At 39.9% G+C, this 19,484-nt stretch overlaps 1 protein-coding gene across 1 annotated transcript in view; it reads left to right on the top strand.

Annotated features, from left to right (window-relative positions):
- The window catches only part of LOC104541912 (diacylglycerol kinase theta-like), a gene marked incomplete at both ends in the record, with an annotated part of 38,432 nt that extends 19,722 nt beyond the window's left edge, over positions 1 to 18,710 (top strand). The window contains 7 exons of the mRNA XM_010186075.1: positions 3,113 to 3,181; positions 9,381 to 9,481; positions 10,994 to 11,217; positions 12,752 to 12,842; positions 17,023 to 17,077; positions 18,240 to 18,301; positions 18,560 to 18,710. Coding sequence (XP_010184377.1) covers positions 3,113 to 3,181; positions 9,381 to 9,481; positions 10,994 to 11,217; positions 12,752 to 12,842; positions 17,023 to 17,077; positions 18,240 to 18,301; positions 18,560 to 18,710 — 753 coding nt within the window. The remainder of the gene's footprint in view (positions 1 to 3,112; positions 3,182 to 9,380; positions 9,482 to 10,993; positions 11,218 to 12,751; positions 12,843 to 17,022; positions 17,078 to 18,239; positions 18,302 to 18,559) is intronic.
- Positions 18,711 to 19,484: the final 774 nt, after the last annotated feature.

Here is a 19,484-nt window from a genome sequence, read left to right as displayed (position 1 = left end):
TATTTTTCTTTTTAACGAATTTGCTCATTGGTAGTAGAAGGTGAAGTACAGCACATACTTGAAAGTCACTGAGTTTTTAATGCTTCCGACATACAAAATATCAGAAATAAACAATCTGGATGATCTTGATTTTGCTGGAAGACTCATTATGAATCTTGATTAAGGTCTATTGTTAGATAGACCCAAAGTCTATCAGTTAGATAGACAAGTGTCCCAAAGGCTTAAGTGAAGATAAACTTGTGTTATTCTTAACAGAAATTAATCACAAACTTTTTAAATAGCCTGTTCAAGTGTGACTTTTCTGATGTTAACCGTGTGTCTTTTAAACGGTGATCTGTTCTTTTAATATGTCAGACTTAAACTTTTTCTTTTTTTAATTTTTAAATCACCTCTAAGTAAAAATTGAATATGGAGCACCTTGAGTGAAAGAATCCAGGGTTAAAGCTGCGCATTCTAGTCTCTTCCTCCAGTATTTTACATGATGCAAGAGAAGCTTTTCTATTTCAGGGCTTAGGCTACACACTAAGTCAATGAGTGTTACACATACTCAGTTTTCTTTTAAGTAATAATGTTTTTTGCTATCCTTTAATTAAAATGTATATCTTGTACTTTGAATTAAGAGACTGCAACGCAGACCAGTCAGTAGCTGGTGGTCAGTAATATATGCATGGGGAAGGGGAAATACTCAGTAACTTAATTTGAACATCGTGTTGAGGCTTGCTTTAAGACCTGTTGCTGGAGTTTGGCTTTTCTCAGTTGTCCACTGGAGATCTGCTCTCTGCAGGTCCATGCCAGAGGCACTGAATAACATTGGTACACAGGTGTTCCTCTCTGTCCAGATTCTTCCTTAAAAGCAGAGCTGGGAATTGCCTTAAACTAATTCTCATCTCAACCTGCTCAGTGCTCTGGGCTGGTAGTTGTTGTTAGCCATGTTCACAGAACAGACCTGCATTTTCTTTCAAAAACCCACTAGCTCCTGGCATATGCTGAAAGTTACCATGACTTGTCATGAGTCCAGCAGCACCCTGGCACTCTTCAGGATGGGCTTGAATCTCCTCTGACCACAGAGAAGCTGTGGGGGCTGCTGCTCTGGATGGCAGATCTTGGCAAAGATGTGGTGCACATTAGAGATGTTTCCAGGGAGTAAGAAGCATTTCAGCTTTGTTGGAGGATAATTAGCACTTCTATCCTCATTTCTGTGGGACGTGTTGTGCAGATGTGCTTGCTCAGAAGTTCTCACACCACAGCATGCACAGAGGGTGCTCTTCCATTGCCACAGCTGGTAAAGGACATAGCTCAGAGGACTGTGAAAAGACTGGTCTGTGGCACCAAAGAAATCTTGGTGTGTCAACTACTGCAGTCACAGCTGTTCCCAAGCTGGGGGTTGGGAGGTGCCAGATGACTTGTTCTAGACAAAGAATGAGCACAGCATCATTTTCCTACTGGAGTGCATTTGTCTGGACTGGCTTTTGCCACTGAGTAAATGCTAAGCTTCATGGCCAAGATTTAGTGAACATCTATGTGCTGAAAGTGGCTTTTGAAAACTCTTGGACTACCAGGGGAAGCAATGGTAGAGCAGTTATCTCCTCTTCCTCTAACTGACTCCTGTCTTAGTGTATTTCAAAATAAGTCATTGAACATAATTGGAATAGTTTAAAGATGCTGTTAGTGTAGATTTCCCTACTATCCAGACTGAAGGAGAAAGAGTAATAAAAGAAAGATGTCAGTTTCTTCCCATCTAAACTTAGAAAAAGGGAAGGGTTGGGAGCAATCAGGAATTTTTTTTCATTTCTAATTGTTGTATTTCCTTATTATTTTTTAAATTTGTTTTTGTCTGAAGTGAAAGTCTAGAAGGCATTCAGCTTCCATTTATTTCAGGGTTTCAAGACCATACTGTCGACATTCCTCCCCAGTCTGAAACTTTGTTTTTCTGTCAACTATAACAGCAAATATTTCAACGCTTTTATATTTTAAAAACTTCAAACCAGAAACATTATTGTTGGTCTCACTTGTAGTCAGTTGAAGCATTACCCAAATATTCAGTAAGTTACCTTTTCTCCAGTTCAGGACTCTGCCTAAGCGCCGTTCTTGACGTGCTGTGATTCTGCTTCTTGGAAGGTTTTCCTGCGTTAGGATTCTGGCTTCCCTCATACCTCTTTTGCTCTGAAGATAGGTCTTTACTGATTTGATTTGATTTTTTCTCTCTTGTTTTGTGCTTTGATTTCCTGCTTTCTCCCTCAACTGCAAGGCAGTTTTTATAGAGATGTTGCCAGGTTTATATCTTTTGGGAGCATTGTCTGCATCCCGATCAAGACTGACTGGGAATTTCAGTGAGTGGGAAAAAGAATACCATTATGCGATCAGCACACTGGGTTAGGCTATGTTGTAGCTACTGCTACACTGAGAGAAATAAAATTTATCATGTTTGGATTTGCACCAGTCTTCCTGTATGGATGCGAGTATCAGAAATGAGAAAGCAGTCAGGATGTTATCTTCACAGAAGCAAGTGTTAATGTTAGTATCTTTTATTTTAATATTTTCTCAGTATTTTATGTGTGATTTTACAGGCTGTGTTACTATCTGGTGTGTTAGCTCCTAGCTTTCAGTAATAGTGAGCTACTGTCAAAATTCTCTTCTGGAGTGCAGTAATTTCTTTCTCCTTGGGTGTCAGCTAATCTATTTTTCAGTTATGAAAGTTATTTCTATAATACCTATACTTCTGACTGGAAAGCTGTTGCTGTGATTCCTGGACTTATTTCATGATTTTAAACTTAATAAAAACCATATGTACTTCGATCATAGGCAAACATTGCAGCTTGAGAAAGGGATGAAATGCAGTAGTTGCAATATTAAAGGTAATGGTAGGAAGACTTCAGATATCCCTTCAGTGCAGTTATATTACAATGCAGGTTTGTTTTTTTAATGGTGTTTTTATAGTATGGATTATTATAATATAATAAAGTAGGCAGAAGAAGAAAGTGTGCTTTTCTGATTGGATTCTTTTGTGTTACCTTTGATGGAAACCATTCTTAAATGACAAACACTCTAACACTTTTTTTTCCCTAGTTCAAATTAACAAGAATCCATTCTTAAAATGTTTCTGTTTTCACAGATGAAGATGACGATGTTGATGGATCAACACAGGGATCAGCAAAAGATGTCCAAATTTCAACCGATTCAAGTAAGCAGAATTTTAGTAAGTGAATAGTCACCCATTCCAGTCTTTATTAACATAATCTTAACTTGCTTTGCTTTGCAAGAAAAATTAAATGGCTATTTTTCTAATGCTAGGTATCAATTTGAGATCCAAAGTTTTGGTCCAACTCGTTTATCCAGGGTCTGGAAAATAATCTCACCACTATTTTTCACTAGTAGACTGGCATAAGTGACAATCTGTTAATTACTCTGACAAATAGATAATTTCTCTGAACTTGGTAGTTGAAGAAAAAAAGCACGGTGTTAACAGTCCACAGATAAGAAACAAATTAAAGGGCAGACAGCATGTCTTTTTGAAGCCTTTTTCTTTTAAGATAGCTGGATCCAAATCTTACTGAAAACACCAAGTGATTTGTTTGAGTCTTTTTTTTTGCTTGGGCACGTTGCAGGAAAAAAGTATGAACCAGGCTGGTTGTTTCTTATGCAGTTAATTTCTTATGTGTGTGGAGTTTTCTAGGGTTGGTATTAGCCAAATTCTTACTTTTCAGAAGATGAAGCCAATCACAATTTAAGGGCATCCTGCCCCCTATACCCATATTAGTAACTAGACAAACATGGTACTTGTTGCCTAAAGTAGCTGCATAGATTGTTGTAAAAACTGAAATTTCAAATTGATAAATATGATTGGCACTTTTTTTTTTGCCTAAAGTTCTTAGAAAATTGATGGGAAAAGAAAAATGAGTGTTCTGAAAAATCACACATTACTTTTATTTTGCTTCACTTCCACCATTGTGCATATCTTCCTTTTCTCTTCTTATCTCAACCCCCTTCATGTGCCTTTTCTGATACTTGATATTGTTCACTATTGGTCTCACTTCTCACTAAGTTGTGTGTTGTGCTGTACCCCAACTCATCTCTCCCAGTTCTCTTCCTTCCCCTAGCATAACATTTACTCCTGTGTTGCTGCCCCTTTGGCTTGGTTCCCTTTCAGTCTGACTGTGGTGTTCCCTGAATGCCTTCCCACCTCATCCTTGATGTCTCATAACAGTTGGTAGTCAAAATGTTCTAGATGTCTCTTTTAGGGAAGGCAAGCACTTCTTCTTAAGTACTTCCTGAAAATGTGAAGAGATTTTATGAAAAATAAGATCGGAAAAAAACTTCCTGTAGTCTTGTAGCATCATTGCCAGAAGGCTATGGAGAGGTATTTGCAAATGTTACTAGCTAGTGTTAATTTATTGTCTGCCTTAGGGGTCCTTGTGTCAAGACTTACCAGATTAAAAATTTAACAATAGATCCTTAAGAGTGACATAAAGATCCCTGCTTTTTTGGGTTGTTTCTGTGATTAGCACTCTCTTTGCTTTAGCATTCTGCTAGTCTTGATGCTTGGATACAGTTTACCCATAGCAGCCCACTGGAAATGTGTATAGACACATTTCAGGAGGTGTACTGATGGCTTAACAGACTTTCTGTCCATGTGTGTGGGCAACCCATTTGTCAGACAGGGACACATGAAGAGTGAAGGACACAGCCCTGACCTGGGAGTTGCCTTGCCCTGGGAGTCTCCCTGCCCTGTGTCTCTCAGCACCCGCTGGCTGCATGGGAACCGTCTGCCTCAGCATGTGCCTATCTTCTGCATGACAAAATGCAGCCATCAAGAGAAAACCCTCTCTGAAGGAGGTTTGAGAGGAGTCTGACCAAGGATAGAAATGGGGTGCTGTCAGCAAATGTACTTTTCACAGCATGTGCTCCCACAGCCCCTCTTTTGCCAGGCAGTGCTCTGCTCAGGTAGCTGTTTACGTGCCGAGTGAGGGAAATAAGATGTTCTTAAATCAGACTGACCGAAGTCATTGGCTTATTTCTTGCTTGTGTCTTGTCCCAAACCTGCTGACAGTGTGGAAGAGACCTTCACTGTAATTCTGCAAGCAGGAACAAACTGTTTTCAGAAACAAGCAAAGACAGCATTTGTGGATTCGAGGGATTTTTCTTTTAAAGACAGTTATGAAAATGTTCAGTCTTCATAAAAAGGGTCATTGTACTCTGCTAAAACCAGTTACAAATAACTAAGCATGTTCCTCTGAAACATTTATTTAAATGGATTTGGAACCCTAAAGCTAGAGGGAGAAGCAGGTGAAACTAGATCAAGTGATGATACATATGGCAGACACTTGAAAAAGTTTTAAAAACCACTCTGGAGGAGAAGGGTAAAGAGGTGGCTACCAATATGGGAGAATGGCTATCAAAACAGCTTTGTTCTTCAAAACTGTCTTGGAACCTGGGGGATTTGAACTGCTCAGTAAAACAAGTTCAGAGAAGTGCACACTTCAATGGCTCTCCTAGAAGAGGAAGAGTTGGAGAAGGGAAGAATCTGGGATTCTGAAAGACTCTCTTAAAGAGCAGTAAGAGAAAAAACCCCACAATTCTTACCTGCTTTATTGCTGCCTTGGAGGTGGTGAATGGTAATACCGAAATAAATCAAAATTTGCCAGTCTACACTGTTGTAATCTGGAGTAGCAGTGACTAGAGGAGAGCAGAAAGCATGTGGATAGCACAAGTTTTGTTGGTTCTTGGGAAGCGGTGTTGTTAAATTTGGTCTTTTAAGAGTAAATTCCACCAATATGTTTGGTGTAGGCCTTCAGCTTTCTTCAGTGGCAAAAAACATTCATGACTACATCATATTCCTATCTCTGCCACAAGCTGCACATAAGTCTTTTCAGAAGAAGTGTCTGTGGGGATTTGGAAGTCAAAGGGCATAAACTTTGGACTCATCAAATGCTGTTTGTCCTTTTCCCAGGAAACTTGGTATCTTAGCCTCCAAAATAAAATTCCATCATTTCGTAAATTATGCCTGAAGTTGACCTTTTTGTAATTGTTTTGTCCTTGAAAAACATAAGCATGAAGAACAGGGTTTTTTCAACTCAGTATCCCATGATAAGAAAAAAAGTATTGTGTTTTTCAGGAGGAAGTCCTGATACTGTGGAGTCTGATCCAACAGGAAGATATAAAAGATGTATATTATAAAACAGGCGGTAACTCCCTTAAATACCAAAAATTGTTGTGTGCATCTGTTGCATATTAGCAATATTTTTTATACTGAGTAGTGATATGTAGATTTCAATTCATAATTGGATCTTTTTCTAATATTAAAAAATTGGAACAGGAGGGAGAAAGAGCTTTGTCTATCTTTAAAATTTACTATAGTTGAGCTTCTTTTCAAGGCTAGTTAGACAACCCTTAGCTTTCATGTCTTGGCTGTGCACTTGAATTAGTTGGGAAATGTTATGGATGACTAGTTGTGGTCAAATAAGTAGCTGTTTGTTGTTCTGTTAATATGTCCCCTGAAGCCCATTTGCAAGGAAGCCATCTTTCATCAGGTTGCAGTAAAAATAATCCCTGTGAGGAGGACAGTAACAAAGTTAAACATCATTTTTCACTAATAAAGTGAGCTTGTTCTGTGTGACAGATAATGAGATTACTTTAAGGAAAGCAGGACTGAACATACTGTGTATTTAGCTAAGGAACAGACTTCAACCTCGGACATTACTACTGGTCTGTAGATCTAAACTCCTCTTTGCAAACCAGTTTATCTTTAGAGTGAAGCCAACTTCTTGCAGCATTTGGCTGGTCTGAAGAAGTGGAGAGCTCATAAAAAAGATTTCCATTTGAAATTGCTAGGGATTCTCTTGGACCAGCTGGTATCTAAGAGGAGCAGACTACAAAGGCAGTTCGAAGGAAAACAAGTGCTAAAACTTGGATGGATGTTTTTATTCTCAGATGGTTGTCTATCCTCTGGATTGCTAGAGAAAACAGTAGAGATTTTTATAATGTTATGAAAGTTCGTACTCAGAACATTGGCTGTGCTGTCAGTAACCATGTTTGCTGTGTTTTCTCAGCTCTGTTATCCCTAAAGAAGGTCACCCAGGACAGTGTTTCTCTTGGTTAAAACTTGTCTGTGCTAAAGTCACCATGGAGATAACTCTGATGGAAATTTGCTTCTAAAAGAATTTCACTTTTTCTGACATTATAATCTAGCAGGGTTTAAAGGAGTGGATCAGTTTCTGAAGTGTGCTATAGTCTCAATGCAATGGCAATAGTTTCAAGGATAATTCAGAAGTGAGAGTTGATGATACTTAAATGTTCTTTATATTATCAATAAAAAAAATTGAAAACAGACACAACGATAACTAAGTTGATAACTGGAAAACTGGAAATCTAAATCCACCTGTGAATACTACTTTTCATATTAAAAAAAAAGTACTTGAAAAGTCACGATGTATCATATCATATATTCCAGACTCAGTTCTCCAGTAGAATAATTTACTCTCATATTGCATGTGAAAATTGTGTGATTATTTTTCTTAAACTGATGTTGTAACAGATTTCAGCTAATTACTCTCAGAAGAGTTCTTGAGTTGAATAGTTATATAGGAAAGAAGAAATTAGAGCTGTGCTTCCAAAGTTCATTCTTCTTGACAGGAACAAGAAGTAAACTTGCAAAACTAGAAGCCCAAAGATCTGTCATGTTGTAGATACTGTTTAGAAAGGCAATAATTTTTGCTTCTTCAATTTGACTTTCATTTAGGGTTTTAGTTCTTTTGATTCCTACTTAAAGTATTTGTGCTTTCACATCAGCATCCAAGTGAAAACCAGTAAGAAGTGGTGTCCCTCAGGGATCTGTACTGGAACCAATGCTATTCATTATCTTCATCAATGACAGATAGTGGGATTATTTAGTGAACCCTCAGGAAGTTTGTGGATGCCAAGCTGAGTGGTGCAGTTGATTCACTGAGGGAAGGAATGCCATCCAGAGGCACCTTGATGGGATTAAGGAGCGGTCCCATGTGAACCTCATGAGATTCAACAAGGCCCAGTGCAAGGTCCTGCACCTGGGTCAAGGTAATCCCCAGTATCAGTACAGGCTGGGGGATGATGAATTGAGAGCAGTTCTGTGGAGACGGACTTGGGGTGCTGGTGGATGAAAAATGGAATGTGAGCCCACATTGTGCACTTGCAACCCAGAAAACCAACTGTATCTTGGGTTGCATCACAAGAAGTGTGGCCAGCAGGTTGGGGGAAGTGATTCTGCCCCTCTACTCTGCTCCGTTGAGATTCCACCTGGAGTACTGCGTCCAGTTCTGGGGCCCTCAGCACAGGAAAGACATTGAGCTGTTGGAGTGGGTGTCCAGAGGAGGAACACAAAAATGACAGACTGGAATAAAATGGGCAAATTCTGTCCATGAGGAATAGTCATGTCTGTTGTAAAGCATGGGCTTTCCGGGGAATACAGTGAAAGAACCTACAAAACTAGCTCATCACGTCTCTTCATAAAAGCATGATCAGGAGAGGACACAAGGTCTGTCTTGTTGGAATCTCCTTTTGGTCTGGATTGATTAACTTGATTCCTTTCCATAGGCAGTAAGGACACACATATTAAGACTGAGAATGTTCATTTGTTTTTAAACCCTCTCAAAACCTGCCTGTTCTATGAGAATTTGGTTGCACTTTTCTATTGCTCTTTAAATAGTCACTTAAATAAGAGAGAACCTGTGATACAGTGAGCCATACCAGCCTGAGTCTTAACTAGTCTTTGTGAAAGGTGAACCTGAAATCCTTAACTCTTCACCCTTCCAGACATGTCTGTGCAACAACCTGTGTTTCATGGTTTGAGCATACATATAATAAGGCTTTAGTGAAATGAAACACAGTAAAAGGTTGTTGTTCTTCATTTGCTGTACCTTTGTTCTTCTAGTTTTTCTTTTGTTCCTGTATTTTCTCCTGTTGACTGTACGGTTAACCAGGTACTTTGAGGTCTTTCTGTGAAAGTATGCTCTCAGAAATGGCAGTGCTTTGGGAGCTGTTTTGAAGGTGAAGGCAGTCTGTCTTGGTTTTCAAGTTGTTGAACTGGTCAATAATAAATGCAGTCTTGAATAGTGAGGATGAGGAAGTGATAGCAGAAGCAGTATAGTTACATGTAAAGAGTTATATCAAAAGCCAAGATAAAACCATGATTACCTGAAATACTCTTCCCCTTTTCTCCATGAATGTACTCCTGTTTTAAATGAACAGTAACAAAACAAAAATGAAAAGATTCAGCCTCAAAGCTTGTGATGCAGAAACAGTTCAGTGGTTAAAAGATGTTTTTAACTGTTCTGTTATATGCTTCCTATTCAGGCAGCTTTTTTGATTTCAGGGTGTGTTATTGAAATACAATAATTGTTTTCATTCAGGTAAACAAACATTAAAGATATTTGATGGGAATGATGCAGTGAAACGCAATCAATTTCGACTGATTTCAATTCCAAGGATTGCAAAAAATGAAGAAGTTGTGGTAAGATACCTGGTGAAAGTCAATATACTAACTAGCGTGATAAAGGGGCATATGATTATGTATTACAGTAGTCAAAAGCTAACAGTTTTACAAATTTAACTCAGCATCAACAAAATCTGAAAATGGGCTGTAATATTACAGTGTAATTTGACTTCTTCATCTAGTGCTCTCATTTTAGAGCACCTGAAGAAGTGGTGGCCTACATATCTATAGCATAAGGAGGCTCAGAGTGTATCATGTGCTAAGCAGTAATTCTCCTTCCCTGTGACACTGAAATCTGATTATACTGATGTGAGCAGTACTGGGCAGTCCTTAGATCTTGCTCCTCTTCTATGGTATTTATTGGTTTGACATTTATCCTGAACAGCCACCGCTATTGCACTTCAATTAATCAGCTTTGAAGACTGAAGCATGTCGTCCACCTCCACTCTTTGGCTGCAGAAGTAATGAATTATTGATCACGTTGTAGCTACTCCCAAGCTTTTCCAGTGCTCCCTCTGGGCTGATAACATGACTCAGTACTAAATCAAATGTTCTGTGCAGATCTTATTTGACTGAGTTGTGCAGAGGCCCCATGCTGGGCAGAAATGAAGCCCAGAGCTGGGTACAGGGTGTTGCACAGTAGGGCATGGTGAGGACTCAGTCATAAAGACTCAGTCTTGGCATCCAAGAATCTGGATAACTTATTACATCAGAATTTTGACAGTTTAAACCTACAGCTCAATAAGATTTTTATCTTGATATTGAGATAAAAATCAACAAGAGTTTTGAAAATAGTTTGTAGAGTTCTGCATGTCAAAGATCTTCAAGCAAAAATGTGGACAGTGCTGAAAACACTTTTATTTAGGAACGCTACGTGCCTTTCAAGCACATTGTATCTGTCTACTGCTTAAAACACCAGGGCAGATTAATACCAGTTCTCATAAGTGATTTACTGGGCACTATTCACTGCAGCATCTGTGTTAGCAGAGGTTCTGCAGGCATGGGGTAGTAACGGCTGTAAAAATCCTGTGACTGCTTGCATCTTCCAAGCACAGCCCTTACCTTTCCTCTGCACAGGTGTGTGGGGTCAGGCCAGTCTTGTGGCTGAGAGCTCACTAATTTTCAGCATCCCCTTAGTACAAGAATATTGAATATGCAGAGCAGGGCACAGTCAAGTGTCAGTTACCATTTTCCTTGTGGAGTAGACTTTGCATGCAGTGAGTGTAGCTTTATTGGTGCTGGATTTTTACATGTTATCTATGGAGTTAAAGTGACTATCGACAAAAATACTGTGGGCCATGTTCGAATGCATTGATATCTCAATTTTTCTTTTTGTATCTTCCACTAAAATCTGTTTTCAGAACTTTGCTCTTGTTTTGTTGGTTTTGCCATTGCTATTTATCTACTGTTCTGCACATAAAACACACTTTAAAGTTGGGTTCCAGAAGTAAGGTATTTCTAAATGTCTGTGGTTATACAGATATTAACTGTCTTTTCAAGAAAATGTTAATTTATCTTGCTGTGTTGCAGGAGGCTGCTTTGAGGGCATACTACATAAATGATGACCAGCAGGAGTATGAGCTCCAGACGTTTACACAGCAGGCACTGCTGTCTGATGATGTTATCAACAGGAACAATGCTGCAGAGGACACCAACTTGGGCTCAGTATTCCGAGAATCTGTTCCTGAAGCTTGGATCATCAGAGCCAAACCAAAGGATGCAGAAGTGATCAGAATTTATCCTGCCTGGCTAAAGTGAGTGTTTTCTTTCTTTATCACCAGGTTATCCTGCTTAGCTGCATTTGTCCTCTGTAGTCTAGCCTGGTGTGTTTCAGTCATTGAAGTTGCACAAGTATAACAGAGAATGTAGTTTCTCTTGCTGTATTTCAGGATTCTTCTGTTTATTTTTCTGAATATACATGATATACTCATATATACATATATGAGTAATATACATATTTTTAATTTCTGTGCCTGGAAATGTGCTAGTGGGTTTCTTTACATGTACGGAACATAGTCTGCAACTTGTGTGGTTCTGTTATTGTGCATTTGGGCAAGAAGATACAACTTTACTTTAACTGCATCTATTAACAAATGATGACATACATATACCTCTTGAAAGCTGGATTATTTTTGAGGAAATATTAAATAGAAAGAACTCTGTGTAACTTCTGATGTGAGAACAGAAGGAGAAAATAAAGAAAAAAATCTGTTAACTTTTACTCCTGAGACAATATACATTTTAAGCATATTTAGCAGCGGAAACAAGCCTGGCTGCTAACCTATCAATTTCTTAAGAGCAGTGGGATAAAATTCAATCATTTGATCATGTTACCAATGCAACTATATTGCCAGATTTTATGAAAGACTTGTCGGTAATTCTGTGTATTAGAAGAAATTAATTTGCAGTGCTACAACTGCAATGGCCTTGAAATGAAAGTATTTGCTTGTCTGTGGGGCTAATACTGCATCTGTCATGAGCCTCAGTGAACAAATTTCTTCAATTATTAAAAATTGCTACCTATCCCTTTAGAAAATTTGCCACTTAGGTAAAAAAGTTACACACGGGATAGGTTGAATCACAGAATCATAGAATGTATTGGGTTGGAAGGGACCTTTGAAGATCATCTTGTCCAACCGTCCTGCAGTGAGCAGGGACAGTGTTACCAGCTCAGGTTGCTCAGTGCCACATCAATGTGGGGATGGGCAAGTTCGAATTCCAGTTTGATTACAACTTCGACCTTGAGGAGTGAGCGCTCTGTCCTTGAGCCAAGAAGGCTTGTGGAGTATAAAATGTTGCGGGAGATAAACACTGAAGTCAGTGTGTGGTGTGGTGTGCTGTGCACTGCATTGCTTGCACCAGTTGTGAGGGGGTTCAGCTGCGCGAGCATAAGGTTTGAACCAATGGTAACCGCTTTGCCTGCGCGTGGACAGTTAAGAAACACATAAATATGGAGTTTGAGAGATAATAAAGGTCTTTGCTTGTACTGTTAAGTGAAGTCTGTGCCTTAATTGCCACACATCAAGCCTGACCTGGAGTATCTCCAGGGATGAGGCCTCCACCGCCTCTCTGGGCAACCTGTTCCAGTGATCTACCACCCTCGTACTGAAGAACTTTCTCCTAATATCCGACCTAAATCTACCTTTTTCTAGTTTAAAACCATTACCCCTCATCCTATCGCTACATGCCTTTATAAACAGTTCTTCCCCAGATTTCTTATGGGCATCTTTCAGTTACTGGATTATCGATTTATGATTGTCCTAAAATGATTATTTTTTTTCTATTTAGGGTGGGAATGGCGTATGTTTCTCTACGAGTAAATAAGGATAGCACTACGCAGACTCTGATCAAAGAAGTGCTTCCATTGCTTGGAAGGCAGGTAAATGAAAGATTGTGAGTGAACCCAAAGTGGAGTTGTTTTGTTGTTTTTGCCACTGTTATTTATCTACTCTTATGCACTTAAAATACGCATTAAAGGTGAGGTACAGTAAGGTATTTATAAATGTCTATGGCTACACAGATGTTAATGGTGCCTTTTCAAGAAAATGTTAATATATCTCGCTGTGTTGTAGAAGGACACCCAGCGCCCATAACAGATATACAGCAAATAGACACTAGCAATAAGTAAACAATAACAAAACATGTGCGGCAGGTAGGGCAGCATTGTGGCACTTAACTGAAAGCAAAGCATTAACAGGACATGATACAGTATTGCACTCAGCAACAACATGATGTGATCTGTCCGTTTTAATTTCCGACCCTTCTTGAGACTCTCAGAGTAAACAGCCCAACACTTTCTTAACTGAACAAGCTGGAATTTGAACTATTCAGGCAATCTGATAAAATCTCTGTTGCCCCATGTTGGGCACCAATAAATCTGTTGTGTTTTGTGGTTGAGCTAGCCACTCTTCAGAAAAATTACAATGGGTCCATTCACGGTTAATGTGAATGTTGTTAATGTTTGGTAGATGATCTCTTGTAACTGGTATGATGCTCAAAACTTTCTGCAGTCTTGCTGGTAGATCTGGTTGCTTTGGAAGTTACTGTCAGTCTTTCTGGATCAAGCAGATTTACTTGTATGAACACAATGATTCTTGACATACAGTAGATTTTTTTCTGGTTATGTCTTGAAATATTTCAAAATACACTTGTATGTAACTACACAGCTAATCTTACCTTGTTGGGAAACTGGCAATCACTATTAGGATGATCATGTTTGTCTTCTACTTCTCTGTGGTGCTCATGGAACACCTCAAGTTGGAAGGAACCCACAAGAATCATCAAGTCCAGCTCCCTGCTTCTTGCAGTACTGCCTAAGACTAAACCATGTAACTAAGAGTGTTGTCCAGAAGCTCCTTGTCAGAACTCTGACGGGCTTAGTGCCATGACCACTTCCCTGGAGAGCCTGTTCCAGTGAGCAGCCATCCTCTCAGTGAAGAGCCTTCTCGTAACGTCCAATCCGAACTTCCCCTGACACAGCTTCATTCCATTTCCTCGTGTCCTATCACTGGTAACCGAAGAGAGGAGATCAGCACTTCCCCCTCTGCTGCCCCTCTTGAGGAAGTTGGGGACTGCCAAGAGGTCACCCCTCAGTCTTCTTTTCTCAAATCTGAACAAACCAAGTGACCTCAGCCTCTCTTCATAAGTCTTGCCCCTTTCACCCTTCACTGGATAGTTTGATGTCCTTCTTATATTGAGGTGCCCAAAACTGCGCACAGGACCTGAGGTGGGACTGCCCCAGTGCAGTGTAGAGTGAGACAATCACCTCCCTCCACTGACTGGCTGTGCTGTGCTTTGTGCACCTCGGGACACAGTTGGCCCTTTTGGCTGCCACGGCATGCTCAATCCAAACCCCCAGATCTCTTTCCACGGGGCTGCTCTCCAGCCTCTTGTCTCCCAGTTTGTATTTATAATCAGGATTACTTCATCCGAGGTGGAGAATCTGGCACTTGCTCTTAAATTTCAAACAGTTGGTGATGGCCCAGCTCTCTAGTGTATCCAGATCTCTCTGTTAGGCCTCTACCTTCAAGGAAATCCACAGCTCCTCCCAGTTTAGTGGTGGTGTTGGCAAACTCACTTAATGTGCATTTGATTCCTGCATCCATATAATTTATAAAAAACACTGAAGAGCACTAGCCCTAAAATTGATACCTGTGGAACCCCACTGGTGACTGGCCACCACACTGATGTAATCCCATCTACTATAACCCTTTGAGCCCAACCCATCAGCCAGTTGCTCACCTAAAGTATTATGGACTTGTCTAGCTGGACAGGTTATCCAGAAGTATACTATGAGAGACAGTATCAATAGCTTTCTAAAATCCAGAACCGCCACATCCACTGGCTTCCCTTAGTCAACTGGCTGGTTAAGCAGAAGTTTCCCCTCATGAACCTGTGCTGGCTATGACCAATGACTGCATTGTGTCTCAAGTGTTTTTCAGTAGCTCCCAGAATAATCTTGTCCATAATTTCACCAGGCACTGAAGTGAGACTGACAGACCTGTAATTACCAGGGTCTTCCTTCTTGCCCTTCTTGAGAATTGGGACAACATTTGCCAGCTCCCAAGTTGACTGGGACCTCTCCAGACTCCCGAAACCACTGAAAAATAATGGAGAGAGGTACGAAGATAGCACTGGCCAGCTCTTTCAGTACCCTGATGAATTGCATCAGGCCCCATAGACTTTTGCATATCCAGCTGGACAGCGGGTCTCTAACAAGCTCAGGATCAAGTGAGTTTATCATCCCCCCAGTCACAGCCTTCCGACACAAGGCTCCAAGGGTCCCAGGGCCCATCACTGGTGTTGAAGACAGAGGTGAAGGAGAATTAGATGTCTAGGCTTTGTCCACATCCCTACCTGTCAGGTAACTGACCTCATCAAGTAACAGACCGGTGTTATCGCTCATCCTTCTTTTGATGTTAACATATTTTTAAAAAGCCTTTTTGTTGTCCTTCATAATGCTGGCCATGGTGAACTCAAATTGAGCTGTAGCGACACAAATTTTCTCCCTACAGTGGCGAACAGCAGGTCTATAGTCCTCAAGGAAGGACTCAAGGCTGAACAGCACCCATATTCTTTACCATCTGTATTCCTTCCCACCTCATTGGAAATTATTAGATACATCTTGTAATCTTGTAGATGCACGTTTTCCTTGCAAGATGATCTCTTTTCAATCTTTTCTACAGTTGATGCCAAGATAGCCTGATTTTTAGGAAATGCGTTAATAGAATTTGCAAGTGTGCCAAGGGTCTGGCAGTCTTCATGTGGAGGCATGAAGCTGTAACATGTGCATTTCACTCAGCAGCTGGGACCTGTGAGTACACCAGAAGATCACTACGCTTCCGCTGCTCCAGGGAACAGCTGTTCTCACAGAGGACAACCACCTCCTTTTGTGGTTGTTTACAGGGTACACAGGAACTTGTATGTGACCGACTGTCTGCAGTAGCTGATAATTGTAGATCTCTGTCTAGATGTACACAGTGATGTAAGGCATTCAGTTTGTTCTGCGCTATAAGATGGTTCTAGGATTTTATTTTTATCTTTTTCCTCAAGTGCTGTGGACCTTTTAACAAAACTTGGAAAATCTTGTCTGAAGTCTTGTCTCATCTGAAAAAAGCAACTATCAAACAGGACAGTCAGCTACTCTGTTTAGGAAAGATCTTCACATCTCTGTATTGGGGAAGCTAGTTTTATGTTGCAAGAAACTTAATTCCTTGGTTCAATTGCAATTTCTCTGGTATTGATAATTTTTAAAGGGTTTTCTCCTTTTTCTGTGTGAAGATGCACATACAGGAAAACTCTTTTTAATATTGAGAATTTGTGTTTGCTGAAGATCCTCTCCGAACCACTCTTAACAAATTTCAAGCAAAGCAAATGTCAGCAGCTGAGGCCTTTAACATCCTTGTTCATGACATGTAAAGCAAGATCATTTAAGAAATTTCATCAATCCTGAGAGTCACATGTTTCCAGGGCTACAGTAATCCTAGTAAATGGTTCTACTCTTGGCTGTGCCAGCTTTTCTCATCTGGCTGCAAGGGACTCGCGTGGCCTCTAGCAGTATTGTTTGCAGAAGGGATGGTGACACATGTGCAGAGGGGTTTGTTCCACCGGTGCCAATGAGGTGCCCCAGGAGATGAGGCCCCGTCAGCCTGCCTTTGCCAAGCCTAGCTCCTGGGCCATCTTCTCCAAGAGCAGGTTCATTCCCAGTCCTGCAGGTTTTCTCTGGAAGAACTCTGGAAATACCCTTGTTGAGCTGCTGGTCACTGAAGAGAGTGGAGTTAACTGTGCTTTACAAGTGCCCCTTGACCATGGGGCTGGGAGCATGCCAATGCAGTTAAAGGCACAGGACCCTGACACCATGTGTGGGAGGCTGAGTGTGTAAAATGAGGATTATTCCTGGGTTGAGAGGAGTGGGTTAGGAGAAGAACATTGTAGTTGATTTTAAAATGTTTAATTTTCTGTGATCTGCATGTGCAGTGTATAACATAACTTTAATGTAAATGTCTGGCAAAATTATATTTCATTCAGAAATTATATTTACATGTTGCATCTTTTGGCAGACGGAGTGCCTCCAGAATTTCAAACTGGTGGAAGTTCTTATGGGCAGTAAGCAGGGTAAGTGAAGGAGCATTGGATAAAGGCACATCTGTAACTGATCATCTACCCTTTTTTCCCCCCTTTTCTCCTTTTAACACAGCCACAGTTAATTTTCTACTACAAATGCCTTCACAAATGAAACTTTGCCATCATGTTGAAATGCTTAATCAGAAGTTATGTTGATTCTTTGTGGCATTGTGTGTCCTGTGGGAATGTGGTTCCCTTCTCTTTCTTCATCATCACATAAAGGTTTATTAGTGGTTACTGGTGGGTATTGGCACTTCGGCAAAGGGCCCTGTTTTGGAGAGCTGCCTTTAACTGACATAATTTTCTTAACTGCAGTTGTTTAGTAAAGATTAATCATAAAGTTCAGTTGGCTCCCTTCCTTCTCTCCTCCTTCTACCAGACGCTGCCCCTAAACAAGAGCAAAGTTGAGCCCTGAGGCAGTCCAAGGAGCGTGTGCGTGTTATGAAGTACAGAAATACGCAGTCCTAGCATTGCCCAAGGGGTTTGTGGTCCTGCAGGAGCTGCATTTGTGTTCTCCAAGTTCACATCCCTTTGTGCTTCATTATTTGTGTGGCTGCATGGAGAGATAAATAAAGCCACTGAAGTAGCCAGATGTTGTCCTGCCCATGCCCGAGTAAATATCTTTTGTAGTTCAAATACTGGCCTGATATTTTGCTTTCTTTGTGAGCATTATCAGTAAGTTGTTTTACAAGGTTATTGTAGCCTTGTGAATGTCTTACCTTGATGGGTTTCTGGTGCTCTGTTTTAAAGCATCATTTACAACCTCACTGTAGCTGGAGGTTGTTACAATTACATTTTCATGAAATACAGAAGTTGGTTATTACTAGTTGTCAGGGAATGTAGTTTTAAAGTCGTCTGTCAAACAGCTCATTACCAAAGTACTGCTTGTCTTTTGAGTGGCTTCAAGCTGTTTCTGCCTTTTTTTTAAAGGAGACTGATGTTTAAGAACTGTGAACAAAATCGGACTATTCAAAGCACTTATGAGTTTTTTTGTTGAATAATGAGTAGTTCAGGTTTGCATGGTCCTTCATGTTAATGTTAGTTGTACACAGAGTTGTGAATTTTCCCTAATTTTTGTATTGTTCTTGTTTAATTGAGCCTGATAATAACTTACAGTGCTTTCAAACATAATTAATGTTCTTGCTGTCTCTAGTTCAGCGCATGGTCTTGGACAATCACGAGCTGATTCTTAACAGACTCAAGGACATAAGAAAGGTAAATCTAAAAAATAAACATGATCGTTTTTTATAGCAAGTAGGAAATCCCCTTTCTTACAGAAAAAGTAATTAGTTACCTCCTCTCCCCAGCTGGCTCATCTGTGGAGAAGCTTATGCTTGGACTGAAGTTTGTTACTATTCATTGTATTCTCTAGGCATGGAGGACTTGATTGCTAAGTGCAGAACTATTTGGGATTTTGCTTCACGATATCTTTTTGCCAAATGTCACATCATTTAATTTTCTTTATTTTCGTAGACTTCAATACGTCAGATGAACCAAACAAGATTTTACATTGTGGAAAACAGTAAATCCATTGTACGAGTAAATTTATTTGTTGGTGGCCTTCCACCTCAGCTTTCCCCTGAAGAATACACAAATATCCTCAAGGATGAATTAGCTATCAAAAGTAAGTAAACAGATGCATTTTGAGATATATTTGCATGTACAGAATAAAATGTAGTAGCATTTACTGCTTCTTCTTATTTTTTCCATAATGTATTCTGACCTTATTTGAAAAATTAGTCTGCCTTGTACTCTCATAGGGGACTTTTTTATTCATTTTAACATGTCCATGGTTGCCTGAGCCATGCGACAGCTCATTATTCACAGGATTATTTTTACATTGCTCGAGTCATATGTGACCACAAATTTCTTTCTAGTGAAAAAGAATCACGTTTTAGCAATGAACCATAAATACCTCACATCATTCACATCCTGGCAGTGCAGTTTAATTCCCTGGGCATTACTGCTCCATGCCTGTATTAACCTCTGATGTCTTTTGTGTGGACTGCCCTCCGTGGTGTTCATGAGCTCTGCCTGATCACGGAGAGGTACGAGCAGTGTGTGCACACACATAGAGATACGCACTCCGTTAGAATATGTATTTCTTTTTTCAGAGAAGTGTAATTGATTTTTCATAATACTTTTTCAATGTGTTTTTTAAACAGTGTCAGGAATGTGTCATGCTTTTAATTTCAGGAAACTAAGCATTTTTCTCAATCTTTTATGTAACTTCAAGAGAAATTAAACTTTAAATGTCAGAAAGAATTCATAGTCACCTTTTATGAAAATCAGTTTAGCTTTTCTAACTTGCAAAGTAAACTCAGGAGAGGGAAAGTGTTAGCTGGAGGTTCTCCCTGTATTTGTATAACTTTTAATATTTATTTATATTATATTTATG

Source organism: Mesitornis unicolor, unplaced genomic scaffold, assembly GCF_000695765.1.
Source record: "Mesitornis unicolor isolate BGI_N332 unplaced genomic scaffold, ASM69576v1 scaffold22730, whole genome shotgun sequence".
Lineage (NCBI taxonomy): Eukaryota > Metazoa > Chordata > Aves > Mesitornithiformes > Mesitornithidae > Mesitornis > Mesitornis unicolor.
The sequence above is the reverse complement of the archived record's forward strand: the minus strand, read 5'-3'. Positions and strand labels throughout refer to the sequence as shown.